A 14,785-nucleotide genomic window follows, 5' to 3' on the forward strand; every position below is an offset into this window, starting at 1 on the left:
AGGGGCACTTCACCAATATCACTACAGAATAAGTAAAAGACGAGTCATTTTGTAGATGTTGCCTTGAGCTCAGAGAACTTGTAGAAGGCAGTTTTACTATTTACTGACCTTTTTTGGATGAGTTTATAAATTATAATGTATTTCTCACAAATAACAAGCTAGTATACACAAGTGTTAATACAGTGGAGGTTATGCACTACTTCCTATCTGGGACTATGTGAGTAACTATCATCTGAGAGGGGGCAGGGTTTTCCCCCAGATTCATCCCTAATTATCCCTAATGAAGTCATTCCACTAAGAAAGAGAAAATCACAGACAAAAATTCCAGTTTGTGATTCTTCTTTGAGGCTTTCTTGTGGGACCCTCATGAGAGCAGCTCGGCGGGGACGGTAACCTTGGGCTTAATTAGTTCAAGAAGTCTTGCTATAATCATGTAGTCTGAATCCATTTGAAGGAGAAACAGTCCTGAAATGGGACACGCATAAAAATGAAGTCCCGAGAACATGGATTGATGCTGGTATTAATATAAATAACAGGAGTGGAAAACACTTGTCATGCAGAATGCTTTTGATTCAAATGTCTTTAAAAGTTTTATAATTACTTATGGTAATGGGAACCAGTGTGAGTAGCAGTGTTGAACCAATTACACAGCGAGCAGCTCAGGCATATTTGGTGGTGGTTTGCATTGCACTCATTGGTTTGTTGTAGACATAAAAGTCAAGGATGTAAAGACATTCAGTAGACGATGTAAAAGGGGCACTTCACCGATTTTAGACAACATTAGTTTATGTCTGATGGTCATTACTATATTTAATCTTTAAAAACATATGCATAATGTCTTCTGTGGTGTCAACTGAGGAAATAGCACTGATGATGTCATAAAGGTTATCTTAGCTTAGACCTAAAGACAACACAATTTTTACAAGAAAGACTGCGTTACAAACTGTGAAGGTGTGGTGATTGAAAGATATGTCATTTACCAGTCAGAAAAGATATTATTGGTTGCATTATGGGAAATGTAGGATCCATGTTCATCTGTAAAAGTCAGGATACCTCAGCTTCTGCTGCTTTGATCCTTTTTATTTTTGCATCTGTCTCTTGCAAACCCCCAACTTTATGGGGTGCAACACACACTAATGGAGTACTTCTTTAATTGTATCTTTTATAGATGTTTTGACACCCTTTAACGAAACATGGAAAGGCCCCATTACACTCACTTACTGCAAGAGAGGGAATGTGTTTACATCTCTCTTGTTGTACATAGAACATAACGACATTCATATCAGATAATTGCAAAACCTAAATATGAGTCAACAACATTATGTTGGAACTGTATCCCAAGGTTATACTTTAGTAAGTATTATTTAAAGAGGAATTCTAGTATGTTACTTCCATGGCATAGGAACAGTCGTAAAGCTCCATAACAATTCTGTTTTAATGCGTTATGTATCTTTACATTTGTTTCGTTGTTCTTCAGATAGGCTGGTTGTCCTTTCTCTTAAAGAGAAGAATATGAAGTCTTAATTTTAAGGAGTACATTGATTGTAAGGAACAAAACTTTTACTGGAGACAAGCCCACTTAGGTTTAGGGGAGACTCTTGGGTACCCATAGGACCCATTTTCATTCAGATATCGTGAGGTGAGAGCTCAAGAGACCCCTCTGAAAATGGTCATGCTGTTTGTTCCCTCACCAAAATTTAGCCAAAGCTAGAGCCTTATTTAGCCCCCTTACCGACAAAGCTATGTGGACATGGTTGATATGAACTGATGCCTTACATTGTCTTGTTTCACAAGATACTACTACATTGTTGCTAGCTTAAAAATTTAGGGCACTATAGCGTCATGAAAACAGTAATTGTTTCCAGTTATTTTCGACAGGGGGCAGATAATGTATCAAGGGGGCCATGGCCCCCCTTTGGAACACCACTGCTTAGGAAACTTAAATCAGTATTTGTGAACATGAGCTACTCAATTCAGTTCAATTTTTCAATTAAGTAGGCATTTTTGGCATGACATTTAACGTATTGCCAAAGAACAGATACATTTAAAAGGCATTTAATGTACAGCTGATTACACAAATGACAATAGTCAACAGAGCAAAACAGGTGATTAAGTTAATGAGCAAAATAGAAAAATATACATTAAGTACATATATAGACATACATATCTCATATGGTCCATATATGTTTACCTATAAACACATGTTGTGTGAAAACAAACAAACAAAAATGGAGTAGAGGAGTAAATAAAAAGCAGACTGTGAGCTGTAAGGAGAGGAACTCCAGCTTTTATGTGTTGTTGTTTGTGGAGGTGTGTGTGTGTGTATCATAGGTGTGCTGTGCATACAGTATACGCAACTTTGCTTAAGATCAATAAAGAAACAATTAACAACAAGATATTAATAGAAATTCATACATGTAAATTGTAAAGAAAACTAACTCATGAAGTGTAGGACTAAATAAAAAGGCAGAGTGTGAGCTGTGAGGAGGTGAACTGCTGTTAAGTGTTGTGATGGGTGTCTCAGGCTGTGACATGCACTGACATTTTGCTGCTTCTGTGGCGCTGATTCTGTTTTCTTCAAGTACACGTTGCATTTTAGTCTGGTTGGAGAGTGTATCAAAATCTTGAAGTTTGCATTTAATTTTGCAAAGAACTTCGCTCTGATATCTTTGTATGTGCTATATATGCTACAGTGTAGCAGGAAATGGAAACTCTCTCTCACTCTGGCAAAGCCAGAAACCAGAGACGGAAGTCTCAAACTTGTTATGTTATCAAGTTTAAAGTCTGGACCTGCTCCTTCGACAATGAATAGGAGCCTGATTTTGTGGACCCACATAATGTTTTTTTTTTTTTTTCATTACCCAAATGAGCTTTATTCTGCTGCAGTGTTCTTATGAAACAGAAAATGTACCCATATACTCACAACATTCCCCTGTGTGCTCTCAGTGTCATCTAGAACATCTCTCCCAATTAATTGTCTATAAAGTAGCTCCAGACTTTATACTTGATGACATCACAAATTTAATTTTCTGCACTCTAGTTTCTGGATTTGGGGGAGAGTTCATGTCTCCTAATATTTACAGTCTCAGACCATAGGAATAACATGTATGCAAAATGGGTGTAGTTCTCCTTTAAATATGAGTCACTATAAAATTAAATGAATTCAAACCCCAGTCAAGCACAACAGTCAAAACAAGATATTTTGCTCCAGCATTGCAGTGCTTAGAGACTGAAAAAAAAAGTAAAAATACACACAGCTTCAGAGTCGCAGAATCTTCTCCCACCTGACTGCTGATGTTGTGAAACTCAGTGCACTAGAGTTGGAAGGGGAGTTTGGAGATTTCAGGGTTCTAGTAGGTGCTGTAATTTGATCAGAGAATGTATCTTTAAGGTGCTTCAACATCAAGTAAATCATAAGACCTGACTCCTGACATTGCCCAGACTTTTCCTCCTCAAAGAACACATTTACTTTTTTTAAGTCCCATACTTCTTTTTTTTTTTTTTTTGCAAATGTCACAAATTGCTATAATGATTGACTCACCCGCAGTTCTCTGAGTGCTGTTGCCTGCTTCCCTGCCAACTCCCACTGAGGGAGTCCAACTGCGTCAGACCACTTGAAGCTGTTCTTATTGTCGGACACTTGGCACATTTTGATTGATGGTAGAAGGCGAGTTAGTTCTGGCCTTAAGATTCCTATATGGTGTCTGGCGTTTAGCACCCACAGCATCAGGCCTAAACATTATTAAGATTCTTCGGCGCTCCAAAGCAGAGACATGCTGATTGAACAATCAGATGTTAGAAATGCTAAACAAGATGGCCGGGCATTAAAGCGGCGTATGTGGTGTTTTGACGCTCTGCTACTTGACAGACATCAATGTCAGAAATTTTTGCACTTTGTCAAGATGTCAGCAAACATCCTCCGGGGATGCAGGAAGAACGTTATTTGCATTTTTCCCAACAGTTGCAGTGTTTTGACACCTTTTCCCTCCATGACTCATTCTTGTCTGAGCGGTCCTGACAGAAATAGCTGATGAATATATGCAGAAACGTACACAGCTCCTTATCCACACAATAAAGGACGGGGAGCTAGGGGCTCAAATCAAAGTGCCCACTGCACCTACTGTTCTCACCGCATTGACTTTTAATGAACTCTGTGCTTAACTGCATGCATGATGCAGAGTGACAATAGATTAGGTTTAAAGACACAGTGGACAGATCTTTTCTATTATTTATCAGAGCTGTATAAATATAGCCTTTTGTTTACACACATGAGCAACGTGGGAAATTAAACTCAGGGAAGTGAGTCTGCACTGTGGCATATAACACGCTAAATACCTACAATGTAACCTTGACCTTGTAGTGCCGCAAAGTTTATCAGTGAAATGTTGAAATCAATTCTAAAACTTGCAGTCAGCCAGTAAAGAGAGACAAGGGCAGGTGTAATATGATTCCGTCTCCAAAAGAGTTGGTCAAAAGCCCAGCTACAACGTTTAGCACTAACTGAAGGCAGGAGATTGTTTTCTGACTGCGCCCAGCAAGAGGAGAGCTAGGATAATCAAGCCAAGACAAAATAAAAGTAACCTTTTCAGGATCAGTAAATGAGTGAAAAGGTCTGATTTTGGTAATGTGCCTGAGCTGAATAAATCACACAGTTTTTTTGATATGACCATCAAATGATGGTGATATGACATGCTGGATCTTACATTCTTTATTTTGGTCAGCTGTGACTTATAATATTTTGCTCACCAACTTCACTGCTGAGGTGGTGACGTTTGGACTAATTAGACAAAAGGTTTACAACTAAGCACATCAAACTAAAACCAAAGCCAACATCCCGGCCTTCAGTCCATAATTCAAATATATAATCTTAAACATTTAGGTGAAAGTGAAAATGCCATTATTCTCCGTCTGAAATGGCTGTCAGATAGCTCTGGAAACCTCCCTCCATGACACCATTGTTGTGTCAAACATTGTGCCCCTGGATGTCAGCAATCAAACTGTTGAATTAAATGTTGCCATAAGTGTCAGGGAACTGAGGGTTAGAGTGATATTAAAGGAACACTTCACCCCCAAAATGATAATTTGTATAGCAATTACTCATCCTGTATTATGTTGAATTTGTGAAGAACAATTTTGTTTTTCTCTCATGCCTCAGCGGTAAACAAATAATCCAAAAACATAGAAAATTCTTGATGAGTTGAAGTAAATGGGGTCCACGTTTAACACAGCAAAACTATATAAAAGCATTCAATATCAAACTCACACAACTTGTGTCAAGTCTCATGCATAGTACTTATCAAACACATGCATTTTCACGAAAACCTTACTATTTAAAACATGTCCAAAAAGTCTCGTGCACACATGATGAATGCATTCGAACTCTGCCCTTGCTCTCACTGAAATCCCACCTCCCAGTGCATTTATTTGCCAGGAAGCGACAGGCGTGGGTGAGTGACAGCAGAACTCCTGGCCAAAACCAAGCTGGTAGGTGGGATTTCAATGCAATGAACGTGCAGAGTTCAAACGCATTCTGTTGCTCCGGAACGCTACTTGCCGTGTGTGGGAGTCTTTATGTGGAAGTCTTTTCAATCGAAAGGTTTTAGCAAACAATACATGTGCTTGGGAAGAACTGAGCATACGAGTGGATAAATGACACTTGGATGATACTGCCAGAGCCATGTGAGAAAGATGTTTTGACATAGTTGTGCTGTTGCTAAACATGGCCCCCATTAACTTTAAGTCGTCATGAATTTTCTCAATTGTTTGGGTTCTTCATTCACTGTTGAGGCGTGCAAGAAAACCAAAGTTTTCTTCATAAATTTAAGGTAACTCAAGGTGAGCTACTGATAAACTGATGGTCATTTTGGTTTAAAGTATTCCTTTAACTAAAAAGTTAACAGAGTAATACTAAAGACGTGAGGGTTAGGGTGATATCAAAGGGTTTAGGGTTAGGGTGATACTAAATGCTGATACTAATGACTCCCATCTGTTTTGCATTCTCCAGGTCATAAAGGCGATAGAGGAGGGCTACCGTCTTCCAGCCCCAATGGACTGTCCACCTGGCCTGCATCAGCTAATGCTGGACTGCTGGCAGAAAGACAGAGCCGAACGTCCCAAATTCGATCAGATAGTCGGCATCCTTGATAAGATGATCCGCAACCCTAACACTTTGAAAACCCCAGTTGGAACATGTACAAGGTGAGGAAATAAAACCCCAAATGAATCATTTTAAAATGTGGCTTGGTACAATAAAGAATTTGAACTTTTATTTTTAGTGCATTAGCAGATGATCCAAAGTGTCCAGTGGATGATTTAGCCTCTGTAGTTCACAGATGAAAGATAAATCCCAAGAGATCGATACCCCAAAGCAGCTTCCATGGCTTTATGGTCAATAGCAGGGCTTTTAAATCAATCTCTGTAATGAGTTCCTGGTACTTTAAAGTGCAGTGGGAACTCCAGACCTCACTGTGACGTTTGTCAGACTCACTCTATTTGCAGTGAGAACATACTTTCCCAAGGTGAGATCGAGAGGTTACAGCTGGTTAAAAAGCACTTTATTATATGGGGTCTTTATGTGGCGAATGCATTCAGATTTAAGAGTTATTGACTAAAAATAATTTTCGGAAGCAGAAAACTGACATGCTACATCTGTTTGTGAATTTCTTATTGATTGAAGCCTCCAATCAGCTAGTTTTTTTCCCCTACTTGCAATTTACTGCACCGCTGGATGCCTTTGGTCGTCGCTTTGTCTCGTCTCCTGCTTGATTGTGTTTTCAGCGGAACGTTTCCTTTTCACATAAGACATAAACATCATTCTGTGCTCATCCCACAGACCAATTAGTCCACTGTTAGATCAGAGCACACCAGACTTCACCGCTTTCCGCTCAGTGGGAGAGTGGCTGGAAGCCATCAAGATGGAACGATACAGAGACAACTTCACAGCAGCTGGCTACAGTTCCCTGGAATCTGTGGCCAGGATGTCAATCGAGTAAGTAGATATGAAGCCCTCAAGTGGTTAAGCATCAGTAGAGAACATTAATACCAGCCACATTCAGGCTGTGATCTCACCTACACTCCACTTCCTTCTACCCCACTCTGAGTAAACAAATCCACTCTTAAGCATTCAGGCAGAGTTTTGGTAGACTGCCATCCCATGAGGTTTCTCTAACGTACTATGCATTTTCAAATACTGGCCTGGGCCTTTTCTGACCCAAACCAGAGCCAGAACAACCAGGCCTTTATTTCTTGCCTTACTTCTATTTTAATTTGCTGTTCAAGCAAACTCAACACTTCCTCCATGTTTATAAGATGTCAGTTCAGTGTAATGTACATTCAAATGTCAGATCCGGTGTAGCCAGCAGATATCTGGGCCAAGATTTTGTCCTCCGTGCAACAGTCATTTTGACTAATTTCTTATGAAGAACTAGATTGTCATCAGACAGTAGCAGATGGATTCCAGGATCGCGTTCTGCCAGTGCCTTCTGCCTCTTTTTCTCTCCACAGACTTTTTGCTGGCCAATGAAACATTATTGGTCAACAGACAGTATCACTATGATGTCAAGCTGACAACATCAGTCATTTCTGGGAAGATAATCAGCAAATGATTTTAATTGCGGAAATATGTGAAATCTGTCGTCATTTTCAGCCGTAACTGTGATATTTAAAGATACATATTTAAACACAGTGGTCCAAACTATCTGACGTTTCTTCTCTGCTTACGTTATGGACTGTGGTCCTTTGCTAGTGGCTACGCAATGTACTACTGGGGAGGGGGCCGAAGAAAAACATATTATAGCCACCTAAAAAAAAGAATCAATATCAGTTAAGGTTACACTATATTTGGAATATTTTCACTGCTTTAGCATACACAATAACTGATCAGCAATCATAAACCATCAACTTCCATGTTCTGCAAAATATATGCAAAAAATATATACACAATGAATTGTTGTCAATGGAGTCTGGTGGCTTTGAAATAATGGCTCCAGTTCCCCGTCAGAAAAGGCTGTCTGACAGAAGGGTAAAGCGGGATTTATACTTGTGCACTGAATCGACGCCGTACCCTACATCGTAGCCTGATCGTCCCCAAAATGTAACTACACGTCGCAGCAATACAGACTTCCTGTCTATTTTTGCTCTGCCCCGTTACATTTGTTGTTAGTGAAGCAGGGGTCTTCTACCCAGAGGTTATTGGAAACAAACGTTGCTATTGAGTCTCTACTGCTTGGACTACAAAGCAGAACCATTCCGATACCTAAATCTTGCCCCATTACCTACAGATAAGCATACATATGCAGATATCTCTTAATAGATATTATGTACACACTAATTCCATTAGCTGCTCTCTTGTTCTGAGGTTGTCCTTAGATCAGAAAGAAACAGTTTCATACACTAAGTATTTCCAGTCTTTTCTGCTCCCCTCAGTGAAACTCAACACTTACATACACGTTTCGCATTAAAAGCTTTCTATGGGCTCAAAGGGCTTTGGCTTTACGTAAACATCTGCACAAATAATTGAGTTTGATGTTGTAGTAGTGGAAGCCTAATTTAACACAAATAAAAAAAAACAGCAAAGCAGAAATTATTAAAATTGATTATAAGAACAGTGTTACTGTTTAAAAAAATAGAAATTACATGACTCCATTGCTGTTCTGTTCTATACCATCATTTTCTTTTAACATAACTACAGCAAGTACAGTTAGCTGAGAGCTCCTGTGCACTTGTTCATGTTAACAGGATAATGCAAATAAGCATTTCATGTCACGTGTGGGATTTAGGAACTGTAAATGATCTGTGAATACATTAATTCAGACATTCTAATGTAGTGTGTCCTCATCTTAAACTTAAGTGAACTCTTTGCTGTTTATTGCATTCTTACTAGTTGAGAGCAGCTGAATATGAGCCTCAGCCCAGACTGTGGCTTGCCCTTGAGTTGTTACTCAAAACTTCCAATGACCATCAGAAGTCAACATTCGTCTCCACGTCCACGTAAAGTGCACAGGAGTTCGTATAAACTTTCCAAAAACACCTCCCAAGAAAACTTCATCTCATACTTTTTTTGCTACGTCACCCTTGACATTGATGAGATTCATAAACAAGTGTGCTGTTGTGTTTAGCTGCCTCTTTTCTACCCTTTACTCCCAATAATGAAAAAGCTGAGGCTGTAAATCGCACTTGTATTGCCCCCTCACTGTGGTCCGGTGAATTGATTGATGTGTTGTCCTGTCTTGCAGGGACGTGATGAGCTTGGGGATCACGCTGGTGGGCCATCAGAAAAAGATCATGAGCAGCATACAGACTATGAGAGCCCAGATGCTGCATCTCCACGGCACGGGCGTCCAGGTGTGACGAACCGCGACGGGCCGCATCGGGCAGGGCAAAAAAACACAAAAACAGAACTTATCTGGAGCAGTGCCTGGGACGTAACCGGGATAATCGTCAAAGTAAACGGACGTCTGTTATGTCTGACTCTTCCGGCTGTGTCTGGAGTGAAATCATTCCTTTGTTCCTCAGTGAAGGATTGTGGTCCGCCTCTTCAAAGGGCACTAAAGAGAGGAAAAGGGCAAAAAAACAGCAACAAAAAAAGAAACTACCTGGACGAGATGACTTACTTTTTTCTTCTTCTTCTTCTTCTTTTTTTGTTTTGATTTTATGGAAGCGCTTATGAACTCAACCACATATCAAAAGGCGCATTGAACAGGAGTTTCTTTAACTTAATGATTTAAAGTGCACACCACAGCTATGGATTTCCTTTAAAAAGAACAAAACCTGTCTACTTGCGGTGGTTTCACTTGTTCCTTTTTTTCTTATTTGTTAATTTTCTTCCTGTCCGCCACAGTGACATGTTGTGGCCCATGCAGCAGTTTTTTTTCCTCTTCTACTTGGACTTGACAACAGGGTAAACTCTCTTTTATCCAAACGCGGAGGGAACTTTTTAGGCTCAAAGGTACTTTTTGTGCTGACACATGCTGGACTGTGTGAACTGTTTGCAGTGTTTTCCTTCATGTGCTGTTGAAGTGAAAATCCTCACATGCTTGTTTGTGACCTACAGGAGTGACGTGGTTTCAACCTTTTTTTTATATTAAGGAATTTTCTGAAGAGTGCAACACTGAGGAGATGCAGGAGGCGAATTGTTCTTCGAATCAAAAGACTTTTATATCAGAGTAGCAATATCCGTTGTCTTAGTGTTCACTACAGGAGACGCAGAACAGTTACTGGGTTATTGAGTAGAATGTTGCAGCACTGTTGAAAGATGAAATTGAAGCCACCACAAATTGTTTTGCCATCATTTTGCCTAAAATGTTGCACACAGTGTTTTTGTTTTCAGCTGCAAATACAATTTTTTAAGGGTGGATCCGAGACGTAATACTGCCTTAAAATGTGTTTAGTATTGCCAGTATTTTAGGCACTTCAATGGCAATGCTTTCTGCGTTCATTTAAAGGGTGGACAAGCTCCCTATTTGTTTGTTTTCCTTGTAGTGTGATGTCTTTTTATCTGGAACTTGAACTGGTAAAATCAAGTGCACGGTTTAATGCCACGAGTGACACAGTCGGCGGAGAAGAGACGGACTTAACAGAGCAATAATAACCAGGTAGAAATGGTCCTCACCTGAGATTCTTAAGGTGCTAGGTTTTATCGCATGTGTGTGCTGTGCTGAGACAAACCCTTTGGAACGATTCAGTCACCGCCGGGAAATGAAAAAGGAATGTACCTCTTTGACCTAAAAACGGTTTTGAAAAGCGCTCGGAAAAACTGCCGTGCCAAGTCATCAAATGAAATAATCATGTCATATTTTTGCCGCTATGATATGCTAAACGTTTGATGGGAATCTAACATGGCATGGAAATGTTGAACTGAGTGGCTGCGGAGATGAAAGAGGCGCCATTCGAAACACTAGAAAGGTGCCAATTAGCCACGCTGACATCATCTTCCGACACCCGACGCGCCGTCCAGAAATCAAAGAACCCCTTCAGGGTTCGGGGTCTAAAAATGCAGGACCAAACGATGGAGCTCGAGTCAGACGCAGATCGTGCTGTTAAATCCCACCGTCCCAGCTCTGTAGGCAGCCATGCAGCTCCCCTTGTTTATTCATGCGTCTCCGCCGCTCATCCCTTCACAGGCGTAGATGTGATGGAACATGCATTAAAGTGTCTCTTAAGATTGCTCCTCTTTTCTTCCATACGGCTTTGTATGGAGAACAGAGACGAGGGGGCTTTGCAGAAGACGTGCTAAAAGCCAATCAACCTATTCGGTGCCATCTGTCTCCACTTCAAATGCAAAAGGAAAAAAAAAAAAAACAGAAAAAAAAAGTTTCCATGTTGAGTATGTTTTAGTGCAGTATTCTTTGATAAGAAAATGCAGTTATTCAGCTGTCATGTAGAGGAGCGCTGTTCATAGGGGAAAACCATTACAACCATATCTTTTACTGCTGCTGTAACCTGAGATAAATCTATATTTTCAAAGCTACAGTCTTTCAACTGTTTTTGTCTCAAATGCAAAGAAAAAAAGCATCAGGAATCATCAACCTTAGGCTCACTGACAAGCTGTAAAACCATTACTAGCTTTGTTCCTTCTCTCCATTATCTCTCAAACTGCATCCACGTTAAGCCAGCCACATTTGAAAACAACTTTTTCTCTCCGTCTTGGCCCTATGTCCAGACTCATCTGGTGTGGAGCCTTTAGAAAAGGCTCTCCAGGGTGGATAAAACTGAAAGGGAGGGGAAACAAGGACAATGTAAGCCTGCCTAGACACTATTGAGGAAAGTCTGTCACCTGTAAAGAGGGTAGCTTTAATCCTAAAACGGATGTGGGCAGCAGACATTCACAACTGCAAAGGGGGGATGTGTTCGGGTACATCCTGTCTGCACACATAGTCTGCACAGTTAAACATACTGGGCTTGACCTCATGCAAAATCCTCTCTGGGGTCAAGGGTTTTAAATGTTAGTGTAGCTGAATACACAATACAGGTGTTCTCATTCTCTCTGTTTATTTTTCCTGATCATTCAAAAATGACTGAAGATGAAATTAACGACTATTTTCATTATCAAGTCCTCTTCCAGTTATTTTCCCAAGTAATCCATTGGTCTATAAAATAGTAAAAACTGCTCATCACATTTTGTGAATGCCTGGTTTACATCCTCAGATGCCTTGTTTTGTCCAACTAACTGTGCAAAATCCAGAGATATTAAGTTAACTAATATAGAGGACTGCAAAATCCAGCAATGTGGACATTCAACCTTTGAATTTTTTTGTCCAAAGAATAATTCAAACAATTAGTCACTTGTATATTTTTCTATTGATTAATTCATCAACTAATTAATTGAGCTCTAGATTTCATCGGCACAGTTGCCTTTATAATGACTGTTTTACAGGTAATGATGAGCTGCAATTTAATTACTAATTAAAATAAGTTACATTGTCTGACAACAGAAACAGAAAAAACTGAAAGAGGACTAGCTGTTGACTTTGGCTGTATTAAAGGAACACTCAATCCCCAAAATGATCTTTTGTATGTCAATTACTCACCCTGTGTTACCTTAAAGTAGCAGAGAAAACTCTGTTTTCCTGACATGCCTCCACAATGAACGAAGAATCCAAAAACAAAGAAAATTCTTGATCAATTGAAGTAAATGGGGGCCGTGTTTTTACAACAGCAAAACTATATCAAAACATCTGTTTACAAACTCTTTTCAATGAAATGCACAAGCAGAGTTCAAAGGCATGTGCCTACCAAGGTGCACTACTCATGAATGCCTGAAGCTGGAAGGAAGTGTTTTAAATAGTAAAGCTTTAGGGAAAATACATGTGAGTTTGTAAATGAATGTTTTGGTGTAGTTTTGCTGTTGTTAAAGGCGGCCCCCATTCACTTAAATTCATTAAGAATTTTCTCAGTATTTGGATTCTCCATTCACGGTGGAGACGTGCGAGAAAATCAAAGTTTTCTCCATGAATTCAGGGTAACACAGAGTGAGTAATTGATACACAGCAAATAATATATGGGGTGAAGTATTCCTTTAAACACTGTATACCAGGAGGTTTGCCCAGTGTGTGCAGCTGATTTACCAGATTTTAGCTTTAATACTGAATTTCACCAAAAGATGACTACATGTCCTGTTTCCCATTTGTCCAGGTGCTTTGTAAGGGCAGAGATGTTAACAAAAATTACCTGAACAAGCTTGTGTGGATGCATGTCGTTTTTACATGTGTTTTCAGAATGATTCGGCTTAGCTTGGATGCGTGCATTGATCCATTTTCACTGTGGGACTCACCTTTGTGAGGAGACACCAGGAATTAGCCCTGACCAGCTCTGAGCCCCTGTGTCACACACACCCTCCCTTTATCCATACAGCGGAGCTCAGCAATTGGGCCTTGGCCAGACCTTTGAATTGAATACCGGCATAAAGTCATTCAGTCAGCACAAAACTCCCCAGTTCACAGGCAGCACTCTCTCTCACCCCCTCCACCCCCCTGCTCTGATTTTAAAACCAGGGCCCCTGGAGGCCCCTCACACCCCAGGGTAGAATGCCTCAGTCCCCTTTTTTCCTGTGCTGGGGAAACAGCAGTTTGAGCCAAATTGAGATTACGGCCAGGATACAATACATTCAGCGTCCAAATCACCTGTAACCTTCACCATCAAGTCACTTTACTGTCTGTTTCAGCTCGATTCATCCACATTTAAACTTCAGGTTGCTCAACTCTGGACAAGAAAAGATTTGTTGTGGCTCTGTTTCAGCAAAAATATAAAAAGAGTATAAAATTTAAAAAGGAAAAAAAAACATACAGGATGTAGAGGGTTGGTTGGAATCAGGAATAGCAGATAGAGTATGACATTATTTTTCAAATCTTGTGGTTCAGCAGTTGGAAATTAGTTTCACCGCTTTGGCGAGGTGGTGGATAATTCCAAAGAGTGCAGCACTGTTGATTGTGTCAGAGAGAGACGAGACTTTGAGGGAATCTTTGTATATGTTCTAATTGTAAAACTTGTACATTTTATTTATATTGTTTTTTACACATATTACTCAGTAGAGAGCTCTGAATACATTGAAAATGCACTATATTTTTCTATCTCGCAGATGAATTATTGTCACCCACAAGATTTCAGTTGTACATAATTTTTCATTTAGGACCAAAGACAGCTGATAGGATTTCCATCTTTACTTTGTTTTGATTTTAGGTTGTTGTACAGTAATACAAAATGTCAATTTATTATTTATTTTTCTGTGATGAAAGTATTCAGAATATTCACTGGTCAAAAGTATTTTCCCCAACAGCAGAACTGTAAGATCATTTAATTAGACGATTTCTTGTTACATAGACAATTCTTTTTGCTTTGTAACCTTTGTAATAGACTGTACATATATTTTTGGAAATATAATACGATCTCTATAGAAGTTTTGGGTGTCCTTTGCAGTGTTTTTTGTCATTATCATTCTTACTCATTTTCATACAGTGGAGTGTTCATTTTATCAGCTATTTTTAGATTTATAATCTTGAGATCAGAAGTTCATGTGAGTTTTGGTCATTAGTAAACTGCAGCCATTGCCAGAGCCCCCCCCCACCCCCCCACCCCCCCCAAATTATTATTATCTTTTATTTATTATCTTTTTATATTTATTGTATTTATTACAAAGAAGAACAAGAGCTAATTAGAAATCAAGACAAATAAACAACTTTAGCTAACAAACAGTAATTATAAATAACAAAAAAATATGCCATGTGCGACTTTGAATATTTTGACTTATTTTTTAATGGCTTTTGCCTTTTCATTATCTCTTACTCTGCTG

At 39.5% G+C, this 14,785-nt stretch overlaps 1 protein-coding gene across 7 annotated transcripts in view; it reads left to right on the forward strand.

Moving 5' to 3' along the window:
• The window catches only part of epha7 (eph receptor A7), a 123,023-nt gene extending 108,634 nt beyond the window's left edge, over positions 1 to 14,389 (forward strand). For all 7 annotated transcript variants that reach the window (XM_033647915.2, XM_033647919.2, XM_033647916.2 and 4 more), the window contains exons 15-17: positions 6,005 to 6,198; positions 6,833 to 6,988; positions 9,234 to 14,389. In XM_033647915.2, the coding sequence (XP_033503806.1) occupies positions 6,005 to 6,198; positions 6,833 to 6,988; positions 9,234 to 9,348 (465 nt within the window). In that variant the 3' untranslated portion in view covers positions 9,349 to 14,389. The remainder of the gene's footprint in view (positions 1 to 6,004; positions 6,199 to 6,832; positions 6,989 to 9,233) is intronic.
• The last annotated feature ends 396 nt before the right edge of the window (positions 14,390 to 14,785 follow it).

Source organism: Epinephelus lanceolatus, chromosome 13 (assembly GCF_041903045.1).
Source record: "Epinephelus lanceolatus isolate andai-2023 chromosome 13, ASM4190304v1, whole genome shotgun sequence".
Lineage (NCBI taxonomy): Eukaryota > Metazoa > Chordata > Actinopteri > Perciformes > Serranidae > Epinephelus > Epinephelus lanceolatus.